This window comes from Microtus oregoni, unplaced genomic scaffold, assembly GCF_018167655.1.
Source record: "Microtus oregoni isolate MIOR12 unplaced genomic scaffold, Mior012 000013F_ref0000133, whole genome shotgun sequence".
Taxonomy (NCBI): Eukaryota; Metazoa; Chordata; class Mammalia; order Rodentia; family Cricetidae; genus Microtus; species Microtus oregoni.
Window position 1 is genome coordinate 44,303,373 of NW_024543072.1, and position 23,308 is coordinate 44,326,680.

General features: G+C 43.9%; 1 protein-coding gene across 7 annotated transcripts in view; it reads left to right on the plus strand.

Moving 5' to 3' along the window:
• Positions 1-6,956, plus strand: part of Cacna1e (calcium voltage-gated channel subunit alpha1 E) — a 470,517-nt gene extending 463,561 nt beyond the window's left edge. For all 7 annotated transcript variants that reach the window (XM_041662539.1, XM_041662538.1, XM_041662542.1 and 4 more), the window contains 3 exons: positions 704-884; positions 2,312-2,502; positions 3,834-6,956. In XM_041662539.1, coding sequence (XP_041518473.1) covers positions 704-884; positions 2,312-2,502; positions 3,834-4,376 — 915 coding nt within the window. In that variant the 3' untranslated portion in view covers positions 4,377-6,956. The remainder of the gene's footprint in view (positions 1-703; positions 885-2,311; positions 2,503-3,833) is intronic.
• Positions 6,957-23,308: the final 16,352 nt, after the last annotated feature.

Here is a 23,308-nt window from a genome sequence, read left to right on the forward strand (position 1 = left end):
ATCTGAGTAATTTGTCCTCACCGCTTTATGTCAGGACTGTCTTATCCAGTGCAAGCCACGCCTCATTTCTTTGTCTGTTTCCTTGGCTTCTTTGTCTGTCTTACATGAAGTTTTGACAGAGACAAGAAGTTTTTGTGGATCTGTTCTAACACCTGTGGCAATCCAAAATTGGAGGGGGCTATGGGAGGCTAGGGTGGGGGGGTCATGACAGGAAGGTGGTTCTTCCTGAATGGTTAAGTTACAAGCTTTCCTAGGCTAGGGGGCTATAGGGCAGAACCTTATCTGGTGAATAAATAACGAAAGAAAAAAAACCATGTTTCCCTCAGAATATAGTCTTTGGACAATCGCTATCACCTGGTTCAAAGTGACTATTTACAGTAGGTCCTGACTAAGCCCTGGTAGAACATAGTTCTAAGAGACATTTGCATAGTGCCAGCCTGAATTCTGCACAGTTAGTAGACTCATCTGCTTTATTCACGAAAACAAGGAAACAACTGAGGGCACTCTCAGTGAGTGTAGCTGAAACAGGACATGTCTTCCTTTATAGCCAAGGATTTTGTAAGGCAGATTCAAGGGAGGTGACAGTTTTTCCAGAGGTCATATAGTTCACAGTTTCTAAGAGTGTTAGTCCCATGTCTGGATTTTCAGACTCTATCAATAATTAATCCAGACTTGTGTTCCTCTGGATTTTTTTTCTTTCTAGGTGGTAACAGACCCTAGTTCTATGCGACGTTCATTTTCTACAATTCGGGATAAGCGTTCAAATTCTTCATGGTTGGAGGAGTTCTCCATGGAGCGTAGCAGTGAAAATACCTACAAGTCGCGGCGCAGAAGCTACCATTCCTCCCTGAGGCTGTCAGCCCACCGCCTGAATTCTGACTCTGGTGAGAGGGTCACCTTTATAGCACCTGTCTTTTTTCTTGGCAACTGATGGACTTTTTTTTTCAAGGATCAGAAATGACTGGAACACGGTTTAGATAAAGACCAGGGTTTAAGAAAGCAAAGCAAGGACTGGCTGGCTGGCTCATGCTTGAAGAGCTTGCTCCAAACCCCTGACCTTACAAAAAACTGGGGCCCTGCAGTGCAAATCTGCCATCCCGGGCTCCTCCGGCAAGGTGACTGCTGCTGTTCTTGAGTGTGCGGCTGCCAACAGTAGAGACACAACAAGACACTGTCTCAGACCCAGTGCAGAGCTAAGACCAGTTCCTCAGACCTGCACATGCACACTGGGACACACAAAATGAAAGGCGATGCTCCTTGCCAAAGTGCATTGATACCTCTGAGTTGTCATCCTGTGGCACACCCTAGACAAATGCCAATGTGACTGATCAAGGTTTCCAATCAACCTTCTCAGTAATGCTCCAGATTCCATAGGAATATAGTAGAGGCCACCCCTGCCCTAGTCCCCAGGCCCCACCCCCAACCTGCCAAAGGTGCTGAGCTCTGCCACTAGCTTCAACTTTCTCCATAGTATTATCTGGAATTGTTTCAGATACTGGGTTTCATTTAAAACCTCTCTCTGTGCTTTACTGATTTTTAAGTGTTAAGAAATGATTCGTCTCATTCTGCCTACTTCGCTAGGTGTAGGAATCAAACTTGAAGAGAGCTAGAATATGGCAGCATTAAGACTAGAATGGAAATCTCAACATTAAATCCCAGGCTTCTCATCCTACCGTTCTATTAGACGGGCATTTCCTTCACAGAACCTTCTCAGTTCCCTTCCTGGTGCGGGATACAGATAATTCCTGCGCTGCGTTGATTTACTGGCAGAGACACTGTTTACTGTAGCTGGCATAAAAGGGGAGCTGAGAAAACAAATTATTCTCATTGATGCAAGTCTTCTCAATGATTCCTAGGGGACTTTCTTGTTCACAAAAGAGGACTTTTCTACCCTTTCTTTCCCGTTTCCCTTTCATTCCCTGTCAAGTCATCTGTTCATCTGCCTGAAGAAGCCAGGCTACTTCAGTCAGTTCAGGAAGCCAGGAAACCTAAGATCAAGATGAGAGCAGTGTCTGGTGGGGACTCTTCCTGGTTTACAGGTGGCTCTCTCCTCATCAGGTCCTCACAGGGTAGACAGCAGGGATGGGAAGCCAAGTGTCTCTGGGTACTTATTCCATAAGAGCCCCGCTTTCCTGAACTGGTCACCTCCCAAAGCCTGTTTGTCCCCATCCTCCTGAAGGTTAGGATTCAGTCCTGAATGCTAAAGGGACACGATCAAGATCAATTCACAGTGGTATGGCCCCTGGCCTGGAGTCACCAACTGGAGTGAGCTGAATAGTAAGTACCCGTTGTTTTTTGTCACCTTCCACAGGCCACAAGTCTGACACTCACCGTTTGGGAGGCAGGGAGAGAGGCCGATCCAAAGAGAGAAAGCATCTTCTCTCCCCTGACGTCTCTCGCTGCAATTCTGAGGAGCGAGGGACCCAGGCTGACTGGGAATCCCCAGAACGTCGCCAGTCCAGGTCACCCAGCGAGGGAAGATCACAGACCCCCAACAGACAGGTGAACATGAGAAGCAGGGTCAGGGAGGAGAGGGTTCTGTACTAGGAAGGCCTCTTGGAGCTCAGAGCCCGATGTTTAACCAGAAATAACCTCAGTACACAGAGGCTGGCTCTTCTGTGCTTGGAGATTCAGAGGTGACAGGAACTTAAAAGAAGCAAGATTTCCCCCTACGGAATTCAGTCCGTGCCTGTCCTCAGAATCAGGATATACAAATTTAGCTAGACTTAACAAAATAAAGCTGGTCCTTCAGCTAAAAAGGTTTGGCTCTGGTGTGATCCTCGTATTAACTGTAGTGATGATTCATCTGTCAAGTCAGGGTTTGTAAGGCAGACAGCTCAACTTCGCTCACCTATTGTGTGGCCTTATCAAGAGAAGGAGCGTGTCTCACCTCCTCATGCCTAGGAAACCTCAGCCATGTAACAGTAGGTCTTTGTACTGTCCCTCTCCCCCAGCCCTAGCTCTGGAGGGGAGTTCCTGGAGTTCAGAGGGGAGACTCCTTTGGAAATGGCAATTCTGAGACATAGCCGTAGAGAAGCTTGCCTAGGAAATGGTGGCTTCCAAACAGTATCGCTGCCGAGCCAGCCCTGTGCTAGCACAGCAGATGCCTGGGACTTTAAGAAATCCAAGGAGACTGGCTTAAAAGTCCAAGCCAGAATTCCACACTTGACAGGACTCCACCTCAGAAGATCCTCACTGGAGCCTCGCAGGTCCCCCACACCTTGAGAGTCCAGTGCTAGAACCCATTTGCCAACCCTGGGCTCGGGTACTATTGACAGGGAATAGGTAAGGAAGGCAGCGAAGGGCTGGGACAACAGACAGTGTGTGGAAGCCAAGGGCCTCAAGCCACTGCTGACGGAGAAGTAAGTAGGAAAGGAGTTTGCTTTTCCTTAGAACTCATTTTCCAGAACAGTTTCCCAGACAGCAAATCCAAGCATTGTTTTGCCTAGAATTTTAAGGTATTCCTGTGTGCCTTTCTTATACAGAGTTTCCATTTCCTGGCTAGCCACCTGGGTGTTATGGTCACAGCTGTAAGTTCAAACAAATGCCGAGGCTTAACCACAGCCCTGCCCTTCTAAGACTGCCTCGGTAGTTGAGTTCCAGAGATTTGTCTTTACTGCAGAAGTTGAAATGCGCTGGTCTAGATGTCTTCCATTCACTATTGACCTGAACCCCGAGTCCTTTGAAGGGTACAAGTAGTACAGGCACCTACCTCTCAGACCTCCTCTGGAGACTCAAGAGCTTTCTCCAGGAGAGGTTGGGACTTCAAGAGGGCCCCACGTGGAGGGGCTTTCATGCCTCATCTAATCTGTCATGTTTCTCCCACGCTGCAGGGCACTGGTTCCCTGAGCGAGAGCTCCATTCCCTCCATCTCTGACACCAGCACCCCAAGACGAAGTCGTCGCCAGCTCCCACCTGTGCCACCAAAGCCTCGGCCCCTCCTCTCCTACAGCTCCCTGATGAGACACACCGGGGGCATCTCTCCACCTCCTGATGGAAGTGAGGGTGGATCCCCGCTGGCCTCTCAAGCCCTGGAGAGCAACAGCGCTTGCCTGACCGAGTCTTCCAATTCCTTGCACCCCCAGCAGGGCCAGCACTCCTCCCCTCAGCACTACATCTCTGAGCCCTATCTGGCCCTCCACGAAGACTCCCACGCCTCAGACTGTGGCGAGGAGGAGACTCTCACCTTTGAGGCAGCCGTGGCTACTAGCTTGGGCCGCTCCAACACCATCGGCTCTGCCCCACCCCTGCGGCACAGCTGGCAGATGCCTAACGGGCACTATCGGCGGCGGAGGCGTGGGGGGCCTGGGCCAGGCATGATGTGTGGAGCTGTCAGTGACCTCCTGAGTGACACGGAAGAAGATGATAAGTGCTAGAGGCTGCCATCCCCTCCGATGCATGCTCTTCTCTCACAGGGAGAAAACCAAGACCAAATTGGGAAGCCAGTGCGGCCCGGGGGGGAGGAAGAGGGAGAAGGAAGATGGAGGAAGGACGCCATGCATCCTCTGAAAAGAGGAAGTAAAAGACAGATGGAAAACCAGTCAAACCCACCAATTTGCGTTATTTCCCTTTGCAAGAAGGGCACTGCCATAGTCCTGCCTCTTTGCTGGGGAAAGAAAATACAGGGATGTGGGGGGTTATTCCCACGGGAGAAGGGACACAACGGTGGCTTGGCTTCCCTTGCCCCTTCCCACTTTTCTATGAGCTGCAGCAGGATCTGGCTGGCCTGTGTCTAAGCTCATTGCCCTGAGCAGCTGGGAAGACTTCCTGGCATCTCATCACGGGAAGAGTGGAGACAGTAGGAGAAGAATCTCCATGCCAGTTCTTGTGCTTTGGCTGCCCCCAGGGCAACCCCAGCAGCATCTCATGCATTGTTCTTGGGGCTTGCTTCCCCCACAGAGACACACGCTAAGTCAAGAGCACTGGATGCTGACGGGAAAAGGGAGGGAGGGAGAGAAGGGCCAGAGTAGAAGGGCCCCAGGTGCTGTGGCAACAGCAGCAAGGGCTGGTCTGGGTGAGAAAAGCCATAGCACAGCATCCCATACCATGAAGGTGAGGGCCAAAGAAACAGAATTGGAGGTGCTGGTGGGTACGGTAGTAGACCCTGAGGTCTGTTCCCCACACAGTAGGTGCTGTGGTAGATAGGCTAGAGACAGAGGTTCCCTAGGGCCCCAAAGGTGCCTGTAGCTCCGGTAAAGGTAATATTAACTCCACTAGCCAGGGCCCGACCCCAGTAGGGTTCAGCCACAGTGTGGGAACCCCATGCAGTTCTCAGCCTTGGCCCTTTAGATTCTAGTTAGAGGGGACCCCCAACAATAGGGACAAGACAGAGAAGACGACCTAAGGGACTCTAGGCAGACTCAATTTTCCAACAATCACAAGAGGAACTCGGTACTAGTGACCACAGTGGGCTGGAAGCAGCAGGCCTCTGTCAAGCAGCAAGGCTACCGCTAAGCCAAGCCCAGAATAGTCAAGTATCAACAGCTAAGTGTTCTCTACCAGTTCCCCAAGTGGACAGTGAACACATATCCAAGGAGACCCCTGTGTAGTGACTTCCAGAGAATGGTCCCTAAGGAAGTCATCCTGAGGACCCCTTGTGAGGAGAAACCCTTGGGCCTGAAGCTTGTGTGGCTGGTTTGGGGTTTGGAGAGTAAGTTGATGAGGATGCTTTAAGGTGATTAGTAACCATACCTCAGTTTTGACCTGGGCTGCTTTTAGTAAAAATAGGCTCTGATGGGGCCCCGACTTTCTCTGAATGTTCCCTGAGCCAGGGCTGGGCTTCATCCCTTCCCCAGAGTAAAAGATGGGTAGAAGACAGCCTCAGGCCACTCCCCCAAAGCAGAAGCACTGAGGGAAAATAGGAGCCTTCCTTAGTCACTTCCTAAGTGATGGACACAGCAGAGAGCTCCATTCTGTGGGACTCGGCACCCTTCGGCCTCTCTCCAGTATCATCAGAGCTGAACCGATGCCTTGGAGCCAGGTGTTGGGCGGGACTGCCCTCTCTAGCTTCTTCACCTGACCCTCCCCAGTGAGACTCGAGGACTTCACACTGCACTCAGTGGATCGGCTTTCTATCCTCTTCCAGCCTCGGCAGAGTCCTTTGGGACTCTTGTGGAGGAGCGGCCCTTCTCTCTCAGCAGGAGCTTCTCCTCCAGGGTTTCCTTTCTATTCTTCTGTCCCACTCTTCCTAGCCCTGGCCTGAGGCAGGCGCGGCATGAGCTCTGAAAAGCCAAGTTCCCCGGTGTGAGCGTGTGGCGGCAGTCACCTGCCACAGTCCCACCTTCTCTTTTGCTTATCGATGGAGCTTCGCGAACCATGGTCAGCCCCAAACCAAAGTGGTCCCAGGACAGGTGACCGATGAGGCAGACATAAGGCCTGCCGACTCTCAGATCCTCTTCCGCCGCCATAGCTTCATTTCCTCTCCCTCGCAGCAGGTGTGTGCTCAGGGGCCGCTGAGAATATGAGCATAATCCTAACAGAGGAGATTGTTACATAAGAATAATGCTGGGTCTTGTGTTGTTTTAAGGTTTTCTTTGCTCAGCCTCATTTCATGCCAAAGTGCTGCTATGGGCCTCCTTGTGTGCACAAAATTGCTTTCCTCTACCTTGGACTTGCAGCTTTCTGTAGGGGAAAGCCTGCAACAGGATGACCATCCTGAGCCAGCAAGCCCTTTGGATGGTGTCTGGAGAAATTCGATTGCGGAGATATGTCATTGCCATCCCTGTAGTGGGAGAACTGTGGGCTGCCAGCACAGTGACCAGCTATGGAATTTGCCTGCAAATAATAACATGATCATTAAACTTACTATGCCTGAATCTTCCCATGCTCCCGAACTCCTTGAACACACATGCAGGTGTGTGCGTACGCGTGCACGCACTCACACACTAAATGAAGCATTTAAAGTTATAAGTACTGTAGATGTGGTCACTTGACTGACCACATGGTTTTTTTTTTTTTCCCTAGCACTGATGAAATCAAGAACATATTTAATCATCTTCCCTTGGGTTTCTTTTCCCTTAGACAACACTTACCCTTCGTTAAGACCAGAACATAAAAGAATTTTTGTTAAGCCACAAACTCATTATCATCGTCATCTCAAATGCCAACCCTCTCTCTTGTGGCCGACCAAAGCTTCCCTCCTATGGACCTGAGTCTAACTCTTTCTACAAAAGAAATCTGCTTTCTCAGAGTCCACGCTTCTCTTTGCATCTTCTGGTATAGAGCATGATTATTTGGGTGCAGAAAGTCTTCTTGCAGAATTCTTTAGTCAAATATCTCATCACCTTAGCGAAAACATTGGTCCTCATTGCCTTGAAACAAGATAGGGAAGATGAGAGGACATTACAGGAAGAAAAGAAGCCAGGCAGGGAGGTACTGTAACTGCAATTGTGTTTGGGGAAGCCTTTTTGCTTAAGGTTCCAGAGAGTTTGACACATCTCGACCTTCCCATCACAGGAGAGGACAGCAGGCTTCATCATGGTAGGCTGCTTAGGCCATGGTGCCCTGTGTGTCAGGAAAATCACCTGCCCATAAAGGCATGGCACCCTCTAGTATCCACCAGGCTCCACAGGAGCCATTATGACAGTTTCCCATGGGAGGGGGCATACCACACTAATATCTGAGAAATCTATTTTACAGCAGACCTCACGTCTTTCTTCCTGCTTATTCCCCATACTGGGGGCACCAAAGCCAGATGTCAGCAGAAACCAGATGTTCTGAATGTGTGAGGCCCAGGCAAAGATATCCCATATTCCAGTCTGGTCAACATCTCCCCTTCCCACCTGCATCCATGCCTCCACCACCACCACAGATTCAAGGTGTGAACTGGAGTGTCCTTTGGTATTCCCTTCCCAGACTCTGTTTTGCTGCATGTTAGCACATCCTGGGATGATTAAATTCAAGCTTATATGATGGATTAGCTGTCTCTGCCATGCCGTTAGGAAATTCACCTTCTAATGAAGCAATGTCTGGAGATTGCAAGGTGATCCTCGCCAGATGATCCTCAGACCATTTCAAAGGAAGTGTAAAGTATGCATTAAATGTCCGTGCACTTCATGAAAGCTCACTAGAGAGAAATCAGGTCTCTTTGGCATCGAAGAACAAAGTAGTCAAGTAATCTCAGTTTTGATTACATCTCTTTCTGAGGCCTGTAAGGTATATTTCATTTATGGTAGATATTTAGGTGGATGGAGCAGGGAGAAGTTGGGAACTTTGTTCCTCAGCTCAGTTAGACCATTGGAAAAGTTAGGGACAACAAAAGGGAATCAGACTGTCTCCTGGCATGGCAAGATTTTCTGAGACCTGAAAGAACTTCCACAGCCTTTCTATTACAACAGTGTCTTGTTTGTTATGTTTTGAAATACCAGCCCCAAGACCGGAGGCTAGTGAAGCAAAGCAACCCTTTCCTCTTCCCTTCTGGTCCTGCGAGCATTGTATGCTGTCCAGGAGGAGCTGTCCAGGAGGAGCAGGGGAATATTTTAAGGCAGCCCTGCAAGCAGAATAGGGTCAGGTGGCCCCTGGAAAGTGGCCAGTCACAGCATGATGGATTGACACTAGGCAAGAACCCCTAAGGAATCCAGTTCAGATGACTTCTCTTTAAATATCTCTATATAGCCTTCCTTTGAAAAAAAGCCAAACAACATTAACTTAGGGGTTATGACCTAACTGTCCATGAGTGTGATCAAAGGCAGTGCCATGTTATTTGGTGCTGTCTGCATCAATCATCTTTTGCAGCTTTTCATTTCCATCCAGAACATCCTAGCCAGGTCTGTCCCAAACAGAGCAGCAACTGATACCTTCTCCACTGGCCAAAGACTGCTAAGGCATTTTTTTCATCTGCCACAGGCTATACCCCTAGTGCAGAGATATACTACTGCATGGGAGGAAAGGTCAGAAAAAAAGTCTAGTTGCTTTCTGGTAGTCATCTTTTCCTTTCCTTGAATCTTTCTTGGTGTATGCCCTCCTCCATAACTGATTTGGCCTATGTTGTGTGTCTCCCAGAGAGGTCACACCACACCAAGAATTAACAAACTCACAGATTGTTCCAACCTATCCCAAGGGCCTAGTTCACATCATCTAATTTAATGGGGACTCTCAGCAAAGTCTGGCAAGGTCTGCCCCCCTTCTACTTTTAATAGGTTTCTTTCCACCCACACACTCCTATCATGTTATGTATCGAAGGGTTGGTGTCCTGACCCTCTAGATGCAAAAAGAGACTTTGTGATAAGCCATGCTACTACTATGTAAATACTTCTTGAGTTTCAACTTCTTGTTTATGAAGCTTTGAAAAAAATGGGTAGATAAAGTAAAACGAAGTATTGAGATTAACGCTTATTTTTATCAGTTTGGTAGTTTTTGTTTGATTGTCTACGTATTTTGTAACAGGCCCACTCTAGAACAGCAAAGAAGGATAAATCTGTGTTCTGCAGTGTTCCAAATCTGCTCCTTTTCTACAATTTCTGTCAAATTAATGCTATGATAATTGAGTCAAAAATCTGAAGTTACTGCCTCCTCCCATCTGTAGCCCTGCCCCCAAATCCTGTCTTGTTAAGTGGCCTTGAACTCTTGATTCTGCATATTCTGCCTCTTCTCTTTCAAAGGTCTGAAAATACAACATACATTTATGAAAAATCCGCTTTCCCCACCAAAATCAATCAAAGTCAAGGAAACTATAAGATAGAGATTTTTTTTCAGAACATCTTTAACCAATAAATACAAAATGCATTCCTCAATGGGAAGATAATTTTAAAACAATATAGCAATTTGATAAATGACTATCACAGGAAGCTAAATATAATGAGTTCTATCCAGGATTCACAACTCATTTGTGCCTTCAGCAAGGATATTGCATCTATTGTCATTCTCTTGTTAGGAAATTGAAATTCTGATACTTGGCTAGTTCGCGCGTGTGTGAAGTGCTTGTAAGTTAATAATGCATAAGGCACTTAAGTCTTCACAAGTCAATCTGGAAAAATCTTCACTCATTTCACCCACCAAGGACTCGGGAAAGTCTTGGCGTTTCCCATAAGCATTTAGTCTTTTTCAGGAAACCTCCATCTTAACGGGAACTTAGACCGAGCCTTGCTTTACTCTTGATCTTCTATTGTTTGTGCTTCCTTTTCATGGTAGCGCTCAGTTTTCTGAAATCCAGGCTGTTGTCATTAATTAGTGTCATCTTCTCCTTGTGGCCACCTAAGTCAGAGAGCAAATAACCATGCACTAACACCTTTGCCTAGGCATCTTCCCCAGCCTGGATGAGAAATCTGAGTGAATCTATCTCTCTCTCTCCCTCTCTCTCTCTCTTTTTTTTCTGCAAGTTTTCCAGAGAAAAGAATATATTCTGTGAAGGAAAACATTTGAACTTGGGCCAAATAGTTCCACTACTTCCTCTTTGGATCCCTCAGCTGGTATCCCCCATACTAAGACAGAGACGTCATCTCCCGTGTCTAACTTGGACCTGATTTGCCGACCCGGTTGTCTTTTTCTCAGCATTCTGATTTCTTCTAGGCAATGGCCTGTATTGCCCAAGAACCAATGCTCAAAGCAGGTCTATCCAGGATATTTATGAGATGAGCAAGGAAAACACGTTCACGTGTCCAAGTGCCATTAATTTTTTAAAATAACGGTGATATGAAATGAGGGCTAAATAATGTAACCTAACTGCCAATTAAAGTACACAGTAGTTCTGGTCTTCATTACATTTGATATGAAGTTACAGACCATTAGGCAGATCCCAGCGGGTTTAGTGAAAACATAGGCATTGTGTTGTAATGGTTGCACTAGGGGCGTACACTTAGTCAGCAGGTTGAACTTCAGTCAGTGTTTTTCTATCCTGGTGTTTTGTGAACAATCCAAAATTTCTACAAAGCCACCCTAAGTGCTGCAATTGCAGAGGAACTTCCCTCTTGGTAACTTTAGAAGGCAGGCCAAGTCCACTCACACGGTGTCCAAGATTTGGAATCCACCCCCCCCCCAACCAAAAAAAAAAAACAGCAGAGGAGAAACACTTAATGCGCCAAGTATGTGTGACGTTTCATACCTGGGATGAGTGAGTAGAGAGAGAGAGACATGCTACTGAACAAAGACGATGTTGATCTGAAGACAGGACAGAGTCCCAGAAGAGGACAGGTTTAAAGGTGTCTGACTTTGGATCCTACTTTTTACTTAGATTTGGGGTAAACTCTTTAGCATGATATTGGATTCAGAGGGGTTGCTTTTGATAAACTGATTAGAATCCTCAGGATTAGTAGATTCCGGGCTGGGTAGATGAAGGAAAAAGCAGCCCAAAGACAATCTATAACTTCAGTAACTCATATAGTAATGTCAGTTTTGGAGAGGATGTGTATTACCCTCCTATAGGAGGGGGAAAGAGACTGTGACCGGGGCAGGAGGTGTTTTATCAGGACAGATTTCAAATGGCCAGGTGCAGTGGTACTGACCTCAAAGGCCAGCATTGTGAGAAGGGGATGACACAGTGTCTAGGTCATCCCCTCTGTCCTTCGGTACACGAGGATAGGCCTTGATTTGATCTTAGATGATGAGCACGTAGGATGGGAGCAAGAGGGAAAATGGGCGCTCTGCCTCAGGTTGTAAAGAACGCTGCCACCCACATTTTCAGACATCTGTGAGCCACACCCATGAGATGCCCCATTAAAGGGCAGCATTCCCTGGGGTGTATCAGCCTGACACTCATGCAGCAGTGGGGATGGAACAGCAGGCAAAGCTGGCCCACCCAGAGTAGCGGTGCAACTCCCCTAACGCCGGAGCTCAGCAGTGCATGTTGGTCAGGTGGACATCCTGTAATATAAATGCTCGTTTGGATCCAAAGGGAAACCCATTAAAAATAAAAGAAAGATGAACAACTTTATTGTTGGGGGGGTGGTCAAGGAAAAGTAAATAAAACCTTGTTGTAAAGAATGCATTGGCCTGGTTTCCCTCACTTGTCTTTGCTTCTGCTGATGAAGTCGTCCTGTGACGAAGCCTGGCCAGGGCGTAGGGAGGTGGGACAGCAGGGCCAGTAGTCATGGTAAGTCAGGGTCTGCTTAGCCCAGTTGTGAGTACCTCCCAAGATATTCTCAAAGTTCCCAGGATATTATGCTCCTGGAAGGTTTTCTTTTTATTAAAAAATGACCTTTGCCTTGGAAGAAAATAACTGGATTGCCCTACCAACTGATTCCCCAAAAACAAATTTTTAAAAAAGGAAAAAGCAAATGAATAAAACAAAAACAAACAAACCAAAAATTAATCAAATTTCTAGAGTGGGGAATATTCTATCACAGGAAGTGTTTCACAGAGCAGTCGGCCACTGCATGGAGCCTCTGGCTTTGCAAGCCTATGGAGCCTCCGTTTGGAAGGAAGAAGAGTGCAGAATACCTGCTTTGCTGCCGGCCCCAGGAAGGAGCTGACCTCCCCTCTCGGGAGATGCTGTCTACTCTTTCCTTCAGCCTGTATCTCTTTTTACATGGGCGCAGGAGCTTTCTGAATGAGCCCTGGAAAGAGCATGCTTTGTGTCCATGGGCCCATTCGATTCTCCATTCTAGGCAGAACTGTCTGTCTCATTCCCTGTGCTAACATCTTCTTTCAATCCTAAATGTATTGTTTAAGTTGCAATAATTCTATTTTTGGTCAGACAGAAATCAGCATTTCAGGATATATCTTTATTTTTTGGTCAAAGGTCATTTTTTAGGTCTTAAGGTAAACAATTAGTAAGATTTTATTTCTTGCGGTCAAACCTTTCAAAAATGTGCTGTGCAGCCATCCATCCAATTTCTGAAGGCTGGATGTGATGAAGTCTGTACATTCATCAAGAACTTCTTGTGTTTTTCCAATCATATTCTTTCATTGACTCAATCACAATTTGAATTGGAAACAAATTTGTCAAACTGATACATCACAGCGGTATGGCACGACACAATTTTTTTCAACAAAAGTCAATTCATAAGGAAGTTATATGAATTGGTGATATTTCCCCAAATTCTTTCTAATCTAGAACTCAAGTGCACATCCTTTCACAGGCTAATGATACTACAAAATACATGCGAAGAAAAATAGATGCTCTTCTAAGTTTGTCTCAAGATTATATGCTATAATCTGAGTTTCTAGTGGTTACATTTTTTACATGCTATGTCATTAGTTTATATACTGCTTCTGGCTTGACTTACACACCATGTTCTTTTGCTCTAAACCTAGGGTAATTCCTATATCAAAGTCCCTTAAATATTTAAGCATCTAAATGTAGCATATTTCTAGTCTCAATACTCAAGAGGTTGAGGCACCCAGAATTTGTGGTCAGTCTGGGCTATACAGTAAGATCTTGACTTTAAAAACAAACCAATAAAAGTGAAACAATCACAAAATATTGGGGCTAGTCACATATGCAAATGGCCTTAGAAGACCCTAAACATGAGAAGCAACAAAAGAAGGGGAAAGGAATAGAACAGAGACTATGCGTGCAGGTACTTAGAGGACCCCCCCCCCACACACACACACACAGAGTGTAAAACCCTGGGCACCATCATTCATTTACCCTGTGTCCTTGAACGAGCCACTTGGCTTTCCTTCTGCATCTTTAAAAGGAAATAATAGTAACTACCTCAAAGAGTTGCTGTTCAGAGTGAGTCCACATCAAGAGGACAGCTCCACTGCCATGATGGTCCTTCATTTCCTCATCACCACAAAGAGGTGCATTCCTCAAACCTGCCCCATCCCTGTGAACTGAGCATCCCAGGACCACATTCCAGCCCAACAAGGTTGCTGGGTGGGTATTTCCTTTCTGTTAATGAAACAAATGCAAAGGATAATTTGCTCCTCAACACATTGCTATGGAAAGGCAAATAAAAGGGCTTTACAGAGCAAGCAAATCATAATTACATAACTATTTTTAAATACTCCCTCCATTCTTGTCTTAGAAAGGAGCCCTAATTTGCTTATTCTCCACTTCTAATTTCCATATTCATTTAATAACAAAATAGGAGAAACATTAGCGGGAGATAGTAATTGTAAAAGTAGCAATAAAGTTAATGGCAACACTAAAAACTCTGTACACACAAACAGCAATATTCAAGGCAATTTAATATGTCAAACAATATACAACAGCATGTGTGAATGAACTATGAATTCAGGGTCAATAGCCTGATATGTTTTTCTTACTCCATAAAAAAAAACAGGAATAAAGGAAAGGAAGAATGCATGGTGATTTTTTCAGTCACAGTCCAGCTGGCCTTGGTGAGCTCCCAATAGATCAGCTCCACTGTCTCAGTGGGTGGGTGCTCCCCTCGTGGTCCCGACTTCTTTGCTCATGTTCTCCCTCCTTCTGCTCCTCATTGGGACCTTGGGAGCTCAGTCCAGTGCTCCAGTGTGGGTCTCTGTCTCTATCTCCATCCATCACCAGATGAAGGTTCTATGATGATATGCAAGATATTCGTCATTATTGCTCTAGGATAGGGTCATTTCAGGTTCCCTATCCTCAGCTGCCCCAGGAACTAACTGGGGACCTCGGCTTGGGCACCTAGCAGCCCCTCTAGGGTCAGGTCTATTGCCAACCCTAAAGTGGTTCCCTTAACTAAGAATTGTGGTTCCGTGCTCCCCTGTCCAACCTTCCTTTATCCCAATCCTCCTGTTTCCCCAAGGCCCCCCCTCCTTCCCTTCTAACTTTTCTCTCCCCATCTCCCCTTACCCACATCCCATCCCCACCCCCAAGATCCCAATTTTCTCCCCGGCAATTTTGTCTACTTCCCTTAGCCAAGAGGATAACTATATGTTTTTCCTTGGGTTCACCTTCTTACTTAGCTTCCTTAGATTCACCTATTGTAGACTCCGTGACCCTTATTTATGGCTAGAAACCAATTATGAGTGAGTACATCCCATGTTCATCTTTTTGGGTCTGGGATACCTCACTCAGGATAGTGTTTTCTATTTCCATCCATTTGCATGCAAAATTCGAGAAGTCATTGTTTTTTACCACAGCGTAGTACTCTAATGTGTATATATTCCATACTTTCTTCATCCATTCTTCCATTGAAGGGCATCTAGGTTGTTTCCAGGTTCTGGCTATTACAAATAATACTGCTATGAACATAGTTGAACAAATGCTTTTGTCATATGATAGGGCATCTCTTGGGTATATTCCCAAGAGTGGTATTGCTGGGTCCAGGGGTAGGTTGATCCCGAATTTCCTGAGAAACCGAAACACTGACTTCCACAGTGGTTGCACAAGATTGCATTCCCACCAGCAATGGATGTGGGTACCCCTTCCTCCACAGCCTCTCCAGCAAAGGCTATCCTTGGTGTGACTGAAAAAGCATGGGATAAAACTGGACTCTCTGAACATGGCGAACAATGAGGGCTGATGAGAAGCAAAGGACAATGGCACGGGGTTTTGATCCTGCTTAATGTTCTGGCTTGGTGGGAGCCTAGCCAGTTTGGATGTTCACCTTCCTAGATATGGACAGAGGGGGGAGGACCTAGGACTTACCACAGGGCAGAAAACCCTGACTGCTCTTTGGACTAGAGAGGGAAGGGGAAAGGAGTGGGGGGAGGGGAATAAGGGTGGGAGGAGGGGGAGAAGGGCGGGAGGAGGGGGAGGGAAATGGGAGGCTGGGAGGAGGTGGAAACTTGTTTTTTTTTCTTTTTTTCCTTTTCTCAATAAAAAAAAAATCGAAGTTGAAAACAAACAAACAAAAAAAAGAATGTATGGTGATACCTATAATCCTAGCACTATGGAAACTGAGGCAGAACTATCACAAGTTTGAGGCTAGGCTGGCCTGGCTATTTAATTTGAGGCCAGTGTAAGATACATAGCAAGATCCAATCCTAACCTTCTATTTCCCCTCATCTGCTATCCCCACACCAGCCTTTCCCCATCCCCATCCCCGAAAATGAAGAGGAAATATATACTTTAAAAAATCCCTAGGTGAAACATAAAAAAAAATCATTAGAAGACAGCAATTTTAGAACTAAATCAATCGTTCATTCCTTTATAGGAGATTGCCAAAGGAGTATTCAGGATGCCAAAGGTAAAACGATGTAATGTCACCCAGGGAGAGGACTCCAACACCTCAGGACATTGCTTCCTGCCCTCTGTCCACTCGACATGTAAAACCATCACTGTATATTACAATAACTAGCTACAGTCTGCATTATAGCACACAGAAACCACAGACCCCAGAATACTGAGCAAGAAAGAGGCTATATTATTAACTGTGGCCCAGACCATTTCCCGTTCCTGAAAGATGTGGGATTAAAATAATTGTTACATTTTCCAGAAGTCAATGACATCTCTTGAGGTAGCCTTCGTGACCCTAGCAAAACCATTCAAAAGAGAAGCACCTGAGAAGGACCTTTTGCTAGTGTGTCCAGGTGATCCTTTGGTCTTTTTATCAAAGCTCTGGATCACCGCCCTTGAAGAAGGGAAATCAAAATCTCAAGTTGTTCACATCTCTCAGCCTCACCCCAGTGCCTGCTGATAAAGCCCTGCAACAGGCACAGGAAAAACGAGGGGAAGCCAGCCATTAAATAGATCAGAAGAATTCAGTGGAAGAATTGTGTTCGAACAGAGAGAGAGAAACCAGGCTGATTTCTTGACAGAGTGGCAAACACCGGTTTGCCCTACCCCCAAATCAGATGTCTTGATGTAGATGAGAAAACAGTGTAGATAGCTGGAATGGGGCAGAGAAGAGAAAAGGGCACTTCATATAAATGCAGCTAGCAAAGATGCTGACATATGGTTTTCTTAGATGCTCAGAGACCCAAAGAATGAGATGGAGGTAGAAAAGAAGAGGAACAAATGACAACTTTGTCATCACAAATGGTTGCTAAGCACGAAAGAAAGGTTTTTTTTTTTTAAATTAGAAAAATAAGCAGGCTAGTCATACACTAATCAAGACCTATTTTTATTTAATTTAGGTCAGTCTTCGTTAAATGCCTCCCTAGAAATAGGATGCTGAACTCACCCTGGCTGGTTTACTCTGCTGCAGCAGTGATGACTCACTTGTGCTGGTTCTCAGTGCTACACAGATGGCTGGGAGTGGTTGGGAGCCTTCCTGACAGCTTCCCCCCAGAATGCACCAAGTGTGCAAAGTGGACTACAGAGTGGGAGGGCTGCTTTCTGACCATATCCTTACAAAAGCTGCCTGATGGCTGAACGGGACACCCAAGGTGGAGAGAATGCTCAACCATGAAGGTGCATTAGGAGCACAGCAGTTCACAGATCTCCCCCCCCCCCCCCCCCAGATGCTGTAGATCTTCCATGATAGAACCGATCACAACAGCTAAGTCCTTCTAGAATGGCCAGCTCCTTTTAGTTAACTTTACTAATCTGAATTTTAAAAATAGAAATCTCACATTCTGGGAATCCCCTTGGGCCAGTGTGAACCAACCAGTGGGCATTTTGAATCTTTTCATAGAGTGTTAAGGTGCAAGGTCATATCTCTACTTGAAAGTTGGTCCAGGCTCTTCACAGTGGGATACAGAGAAGCTACTGACTAGGAAAATGTTTGGGAAGAAGAGGACACTGTTAACCATCATTTATCACTTAGTTCTCAAACTTGACCTTTAATTGTTTTTCTGTGGATAATCTGTTGTAGTTCTTGTTATTTCATTATGGCTTTAAGCAAAAATCCAGCCCAAGGTGATTTACTTAACCCATCTCTATATATACAATAAAATACTCACTTTGACTGACTTAAATAGAAAGTTAATGTGTTGTTTCAATAGAGAACAGAAAACAGGCAAACACAAAGAGGAGAGTGAAGGATAGTCTAAAGGCAAAAAAAAATGACCCCTATCTTTAAAAGATATATTTACTTATTCTTTGAATTTTTCCCATGTATACAATGTGCTTGATCATACGCACCTCCTACCTTCCCCCTTCACCTCCTCCTGGACCCTCTAATTATGTCCCTCTCCCAATTTCCCCCTCTTTTTCAATGACTCACTGAGCCTAATAGGTGCTGTCCCATATGTACACAGATGTGAGGTCATCCACTGGAGCATAGTCAACCTACCAGGGGCCACACCCTCCCAAAGAAAACTGACTCTCCCTCCTTTAGCTGCCATCGATCCTTCCACAGCTAGAGGTGGGTGCTCATGAGTCCCTCCCTAAACCGTGATGGGTTGTTGACTGGCTTGATTTTGTATTGATCTTGCAAAGGCAATCGTGGCTGCTTTGAGTTCATGAATATTCTGTTGTGTTTAGAAGACACTGTTTCTAAGTACTCCCCAGCTTCTGGATCTTAAAATCTGTCTACCCCTACCCCCAGTTCCTGAGCTTTGGAGGAGAGTGTGTGATATAGATGTTCCATTATGGCTTAGCACCCTACAGATTCTCTGCACTTTGACCAGTTATGAGTCTCTGTTTTAAAGGACATCTACTGCAAAAGGGAGCTATTCTGATGAGGGTTGAAAGTCACTGAGATATGTATTTAAAAGGTACCTTGATACTATGTCCTTTTAGCAAAATAATAGTAGTTTATTTTCCCCTAGGATTTGTACATTCCCCTGTCATAGATTCTTGGCTAGGTTTTCAGTATCAGGCATGGATTTCCTCCTGTGAAGCAATTCTTAAATCCATTAAGAAAGCAGTTGGTTACTCCTGAACATTTATGCCAATATTGCACCCATGCCTGGTCAGGATTCACAGTAAGGTAAGACTGTTGATTGCTTTTCCCCATCAGCAGCCTGCATAGCTTCTTCTAGTATATGAAAGCCAGTCAGCAGGGAAGAAGCTTCCAGGCCAATACTAACTAGATTTCTCCATGTTCTGTGAGCAAAGTGTGTTGTTTATAGCTATTAGAGTCATATCATTAAGTCATGGGCCAACCAAGAGCAATTTAGCCATAATTTGCTTTGTCTAGGGGTCTCTGGAATCCTCCTTGAGCAACACTAGAAAGGAGATATCTCACCCCTGGCATTAGGCTTTTTATTTAACAATCTATGGTTTCTGGGATCAGCATTACCTCTATGTAGAGTAAGTCTATTAAAGCTCACATATAATACAGTTTTTATATTTTAAAAACAATAAACAGTCTCCATTTCACTATTGTTTTGAAAACATCAGGAGGAACCATTTAAATATTTTACTAAATTTCCCCCCTCTAGATACTGCAAACAACAAAATTAAGTAGACTGATCTAACAAACAAAGGGACTTCATTTCTTGAGGGAGGTCTGATGTGTACTTATAATTCTACAGATCTAGAAATAGTGCCAAGTGATAATCCAATCCTGTGTTCCCCTGTGATTTTAGAGATAGATTAACCTCCTTCAGAAGCCTGAGAAATTAGGAGAACAAAGATCCATCAATTCAACCCTGAATGTGTGCAAGGAATTTATAGACGATATAACAATAGGGACCAAAAGCAAATTCTTAATCTTCATAAGGTTGATAAAATCACTAATAAAGCAAAGAGTAACCTGTGCTGAAAACCTTCCTTTAAAAGACCTCATTTTTCATCATTTATCCTGAGTGGAAAGCTACTGTGTCTTGCTTGTATGTGTCTGGACTCCCCTGCTACCTTTCAGCCTAAGGATGAAATGGTACATGCAGTCTCATCATCATAAATGACTGGCAACACCACTAGTAAGCACATTCGTCTTTAAAATATTCATAGTTAGAAAAATAAAGCCTTTCATCCTAAACTCAACAGCTGGGACTTCTTGGGATTGTTGCAGCCTTGCTTTCTTAGACCTACAGCGCAGCAATGGCTACTGGTAGAAGGAATGACACTTATAATGAAGGATGCTAGTGGCCTATGAATTGATTCCTCTCTAAAGGCAATTGTGGGGCTGTTAGTAAAGAGCGTACAAACAAGGTATGTAGCTACATATAAAGACATGTACATATTTTGAAAGTGTATTCTCAATGACAATCATTTATTAGGTTGCTTCTTCTTTTAGGTCATAGGAAATATGCTAAGTGCTACTGAGGATATAGACATGCCAAATAACGAAGAGATCTTGAGTGAAACACATTCAAAAGTTAAAAGAGAATGATATATACATATATATAATGATATTATACATATACATACATATATACATACATATATATACATATATATATATATATATATATATATATATATATAATTCTAGGATCCAGAAAAGAATCATAAAGTGTTTAAGGGAGGCACATAGATACAGCCGGAGAGAATGAGTGTTAGTTAGTACCTGGGACATACAAACAACGGTCTTCATAATAATTTAGTGAATTCAGTTCAGGGATGAATAAATTTCTCATATTCATTAAAATAATATCATTGTATAAGCTATCACTGGTTAGGAAACAGAGACTGGTATGTATAAGAAGATTCTCAAAATGATTTTGCATTTGATTCATGTAGTTATATCAGAAAGATGTTTCTGCATGGATTCCTTATAATTTTTTCTTGGGTTGATGTGGGAGTGTCATATATCAATCTGTTGATTTCATTGGTTAAGTAATAAAGAAACTGCTTGGCTCTGATAGGTTAAAACATAGGTGGGAGGAGTAAACAGAACAGAACGCTGGGAGGAAGAGGAAGTGAGCTCAGAGGCCATGCTCCCCTCTCCCGGGGAAGACGCACACGATGAAGCAAGCCGCCAGATCAGACATGCTGAATCTTTCCTGGTAAGATCGGTGCTACACAGTTTATTAGAGATGGGTTGATGGGGATATCAGAATTAGCCAGTAAGGGCTAGAGCTAATGGGCCAAGCAATATTTAAAAGAATACAGTTTGTGTGTTGTTATTTCGGGTAAAGCTAGCCAGTGGCAGGAGCTGGGTGGCAGAATGCAACCTGCAGCTTCCTACTACATTGGGTGTTACTTCATAATGAAGTTCTCTGTTGCTACATGTTGCTGATCAATATTGGGCCAGTGTTTGCTCTTTATCTATAATATACAACCCCAAGGCATCCTTTCCAAAAAATTAAGATTTAGAAAGAGTACAATTAGGACACTAAAAATTAAGCTAGTAAAAGAGAAACCAAATAAATGTCTCATGTAGAGACATGGGAGAGGAGGACAGACTCCTCTACAACAGGAACACACATAAACAGATGTCAAAAAAGCAAATAATATTATTTAAAAAATAACTTCTGTAGTTCTATTCCCTTTCCACACCCCCAAATACAAAATAATTCCACTTTCAAAAATAAGGTTGTAAGGGTGTAGGTTCCCATCCAACATGCAGCCAGAGGGGCTATTTAAGTTCCCATCTGAAAACAGCAACAAAATGATGACTCACTATATAAAACAATGGTTTTCAAGATACATCTTGAGCATTGAAAGTAAGTGGTCCTCTTAAAACAGGAAACAAAAGAAGTAAATGGGGAAGTATTCTGGTTGCTCTAGCTTGGAGTCCTGGGACCTTTGCAGGGCCTGAAAGAAGAGCTTGGAACAGAGATTCCATGTGGAGCTTCACTAACTCCCTGAGTTGAAAATAAGCAATGGAAAATTCATAGGAGATAATGGCAGTCCTCACGATGGTAGAATGGAACATCAAAAGAAGTCAAAAGAGGTAACCCCGAAGAGAACTCTGAGCATCTACAGCAATCTCCCCTTAAATAGTGAACCAAATACTGGTCAGAATATGCATAAAACTGCCCAGAGATGAGGAAAACTCTGAAATGATCAAGGTAATAATTCCTGGTGCTAAGACAAAGCTTAGAAACCAGACTGAAAAACAGCATATAAATGGGCATTGGATAGACTTTTGGCTATTAGCTTAGTAAGTGGAAAGCAATTAGTGCTTGGCTAATAATAACTCTAGTTCTGCCCTACAAACCTTGAACAGAAACACTTCAAAGGATAAACCTCTATCCAGATAACATTAGCCTCTGAACCAGTAGAGATCAATAACATTTGTGATGTTTATACTTAATAGATTATACCACAAATATAGTTTAAGCTACTTGGTCCCAATCAAAATTTATTCAGATTTTTTTTTCAAGACAGCAGGGAAATACAATTTATGATGATGTAGTAAGTTGATTCAAACTGGCTCATGTCATAACTGACACACACATTAGAAGATTAAGGTCTCAAAGAATTGTGGCTGTGTTCCATAAGTGTTTAAATACTAAGAGAGACAAAAGACATAAACTTGCACCAAACTGAGCTTCACAAATAAAATTACAAAGTGTGAAATGAAAAATAGACTGGGATTTCAAGATTTAACTTTGCAAAAGAAAAGGTTCCTGATTTTCCAAAGTAAATAGAAAATATACAAAGAGAAACAGGAAAAAAAAGATAATTTAAAAGTAAAAACTTCAGTGTCTGCAGAAGGACTTCAAGTTACCTAATAAAGATGAAATGTGGTGGAGCTAGGATAAGAGTACTTGGCCCCGAGTCTGGCTAAACTCAATTCCCAGAAATAACGTGGTACAGAGAATCCACTCCTGAAAGTTGTCCTCTGACCTCCAGACATGTGCTAGGGCACAGGTACCTTACCACATATGCACAATATCTAAATACCTAAGCAACAAGAAATCAAATAACTCCATCAAGTAAGTGGGCAGGTGAAATAAACAGACAGTTTTCAACATATAGCATCAGTATCACTCGACTCTCAGGGAAGTTTCTTATTGCAGTAGATGGTAATTAACAAAGAGACCCACAATTGGACAATGTGCAGAGAGTGAGAGACCACATAAAATTCAGCCCTTAGTGGGATGTCTTTATCAACCCCCTTCCCTTGAGGCTCAGGGATCTATGCAGAGGAAGAGGCAGAGAGACCATTAGAGCCAATTCTGCTGAATGATTCCAACCAAACAGTGCCTTCCAGAAACAACAGAGCTGATGCTCATATGAACTCATAGAGACTGTGCCATATCACACAACACCTGTGCAGGTTCAAACCAGACAAAATCTCAGTGCTGAGCAGAAGTGGACAGCAAGTCCTCCAACCCCTAACCAAGAAGCTATTGGCAATTAATACCTGCTGAAAAATGGAAATCAGTTTTCTCCAATGGAGAGTCACAGGGTATATCAATTACTCTCAAGGGCAGTCTTAGGCACAGAGGTAATTACCAATACAGAAACAGACTGTTTTTCCTGTGATTTTTTGTTTGTTTTTTATTGTTGTCTTTTTCTTTTTAGTTTGTTTAGACTTTCATTTTCTATTCTTTTTTTTTTTGAGAACATGAAATTAGCTGGGTAGGGAGAATATGGGAGGAGTTTGAGAGGGGGAAGAATATGATCAACTTATTAAAATAAATGTTTTAAAAACATGAAATACAAATAGCTAATAAACTTATATTAGAATATTAAATTTTTCATATCCAATATTAAAAAATGTTCAAGTTCACTAGTCAGAGAAATGCAAATTAAAAG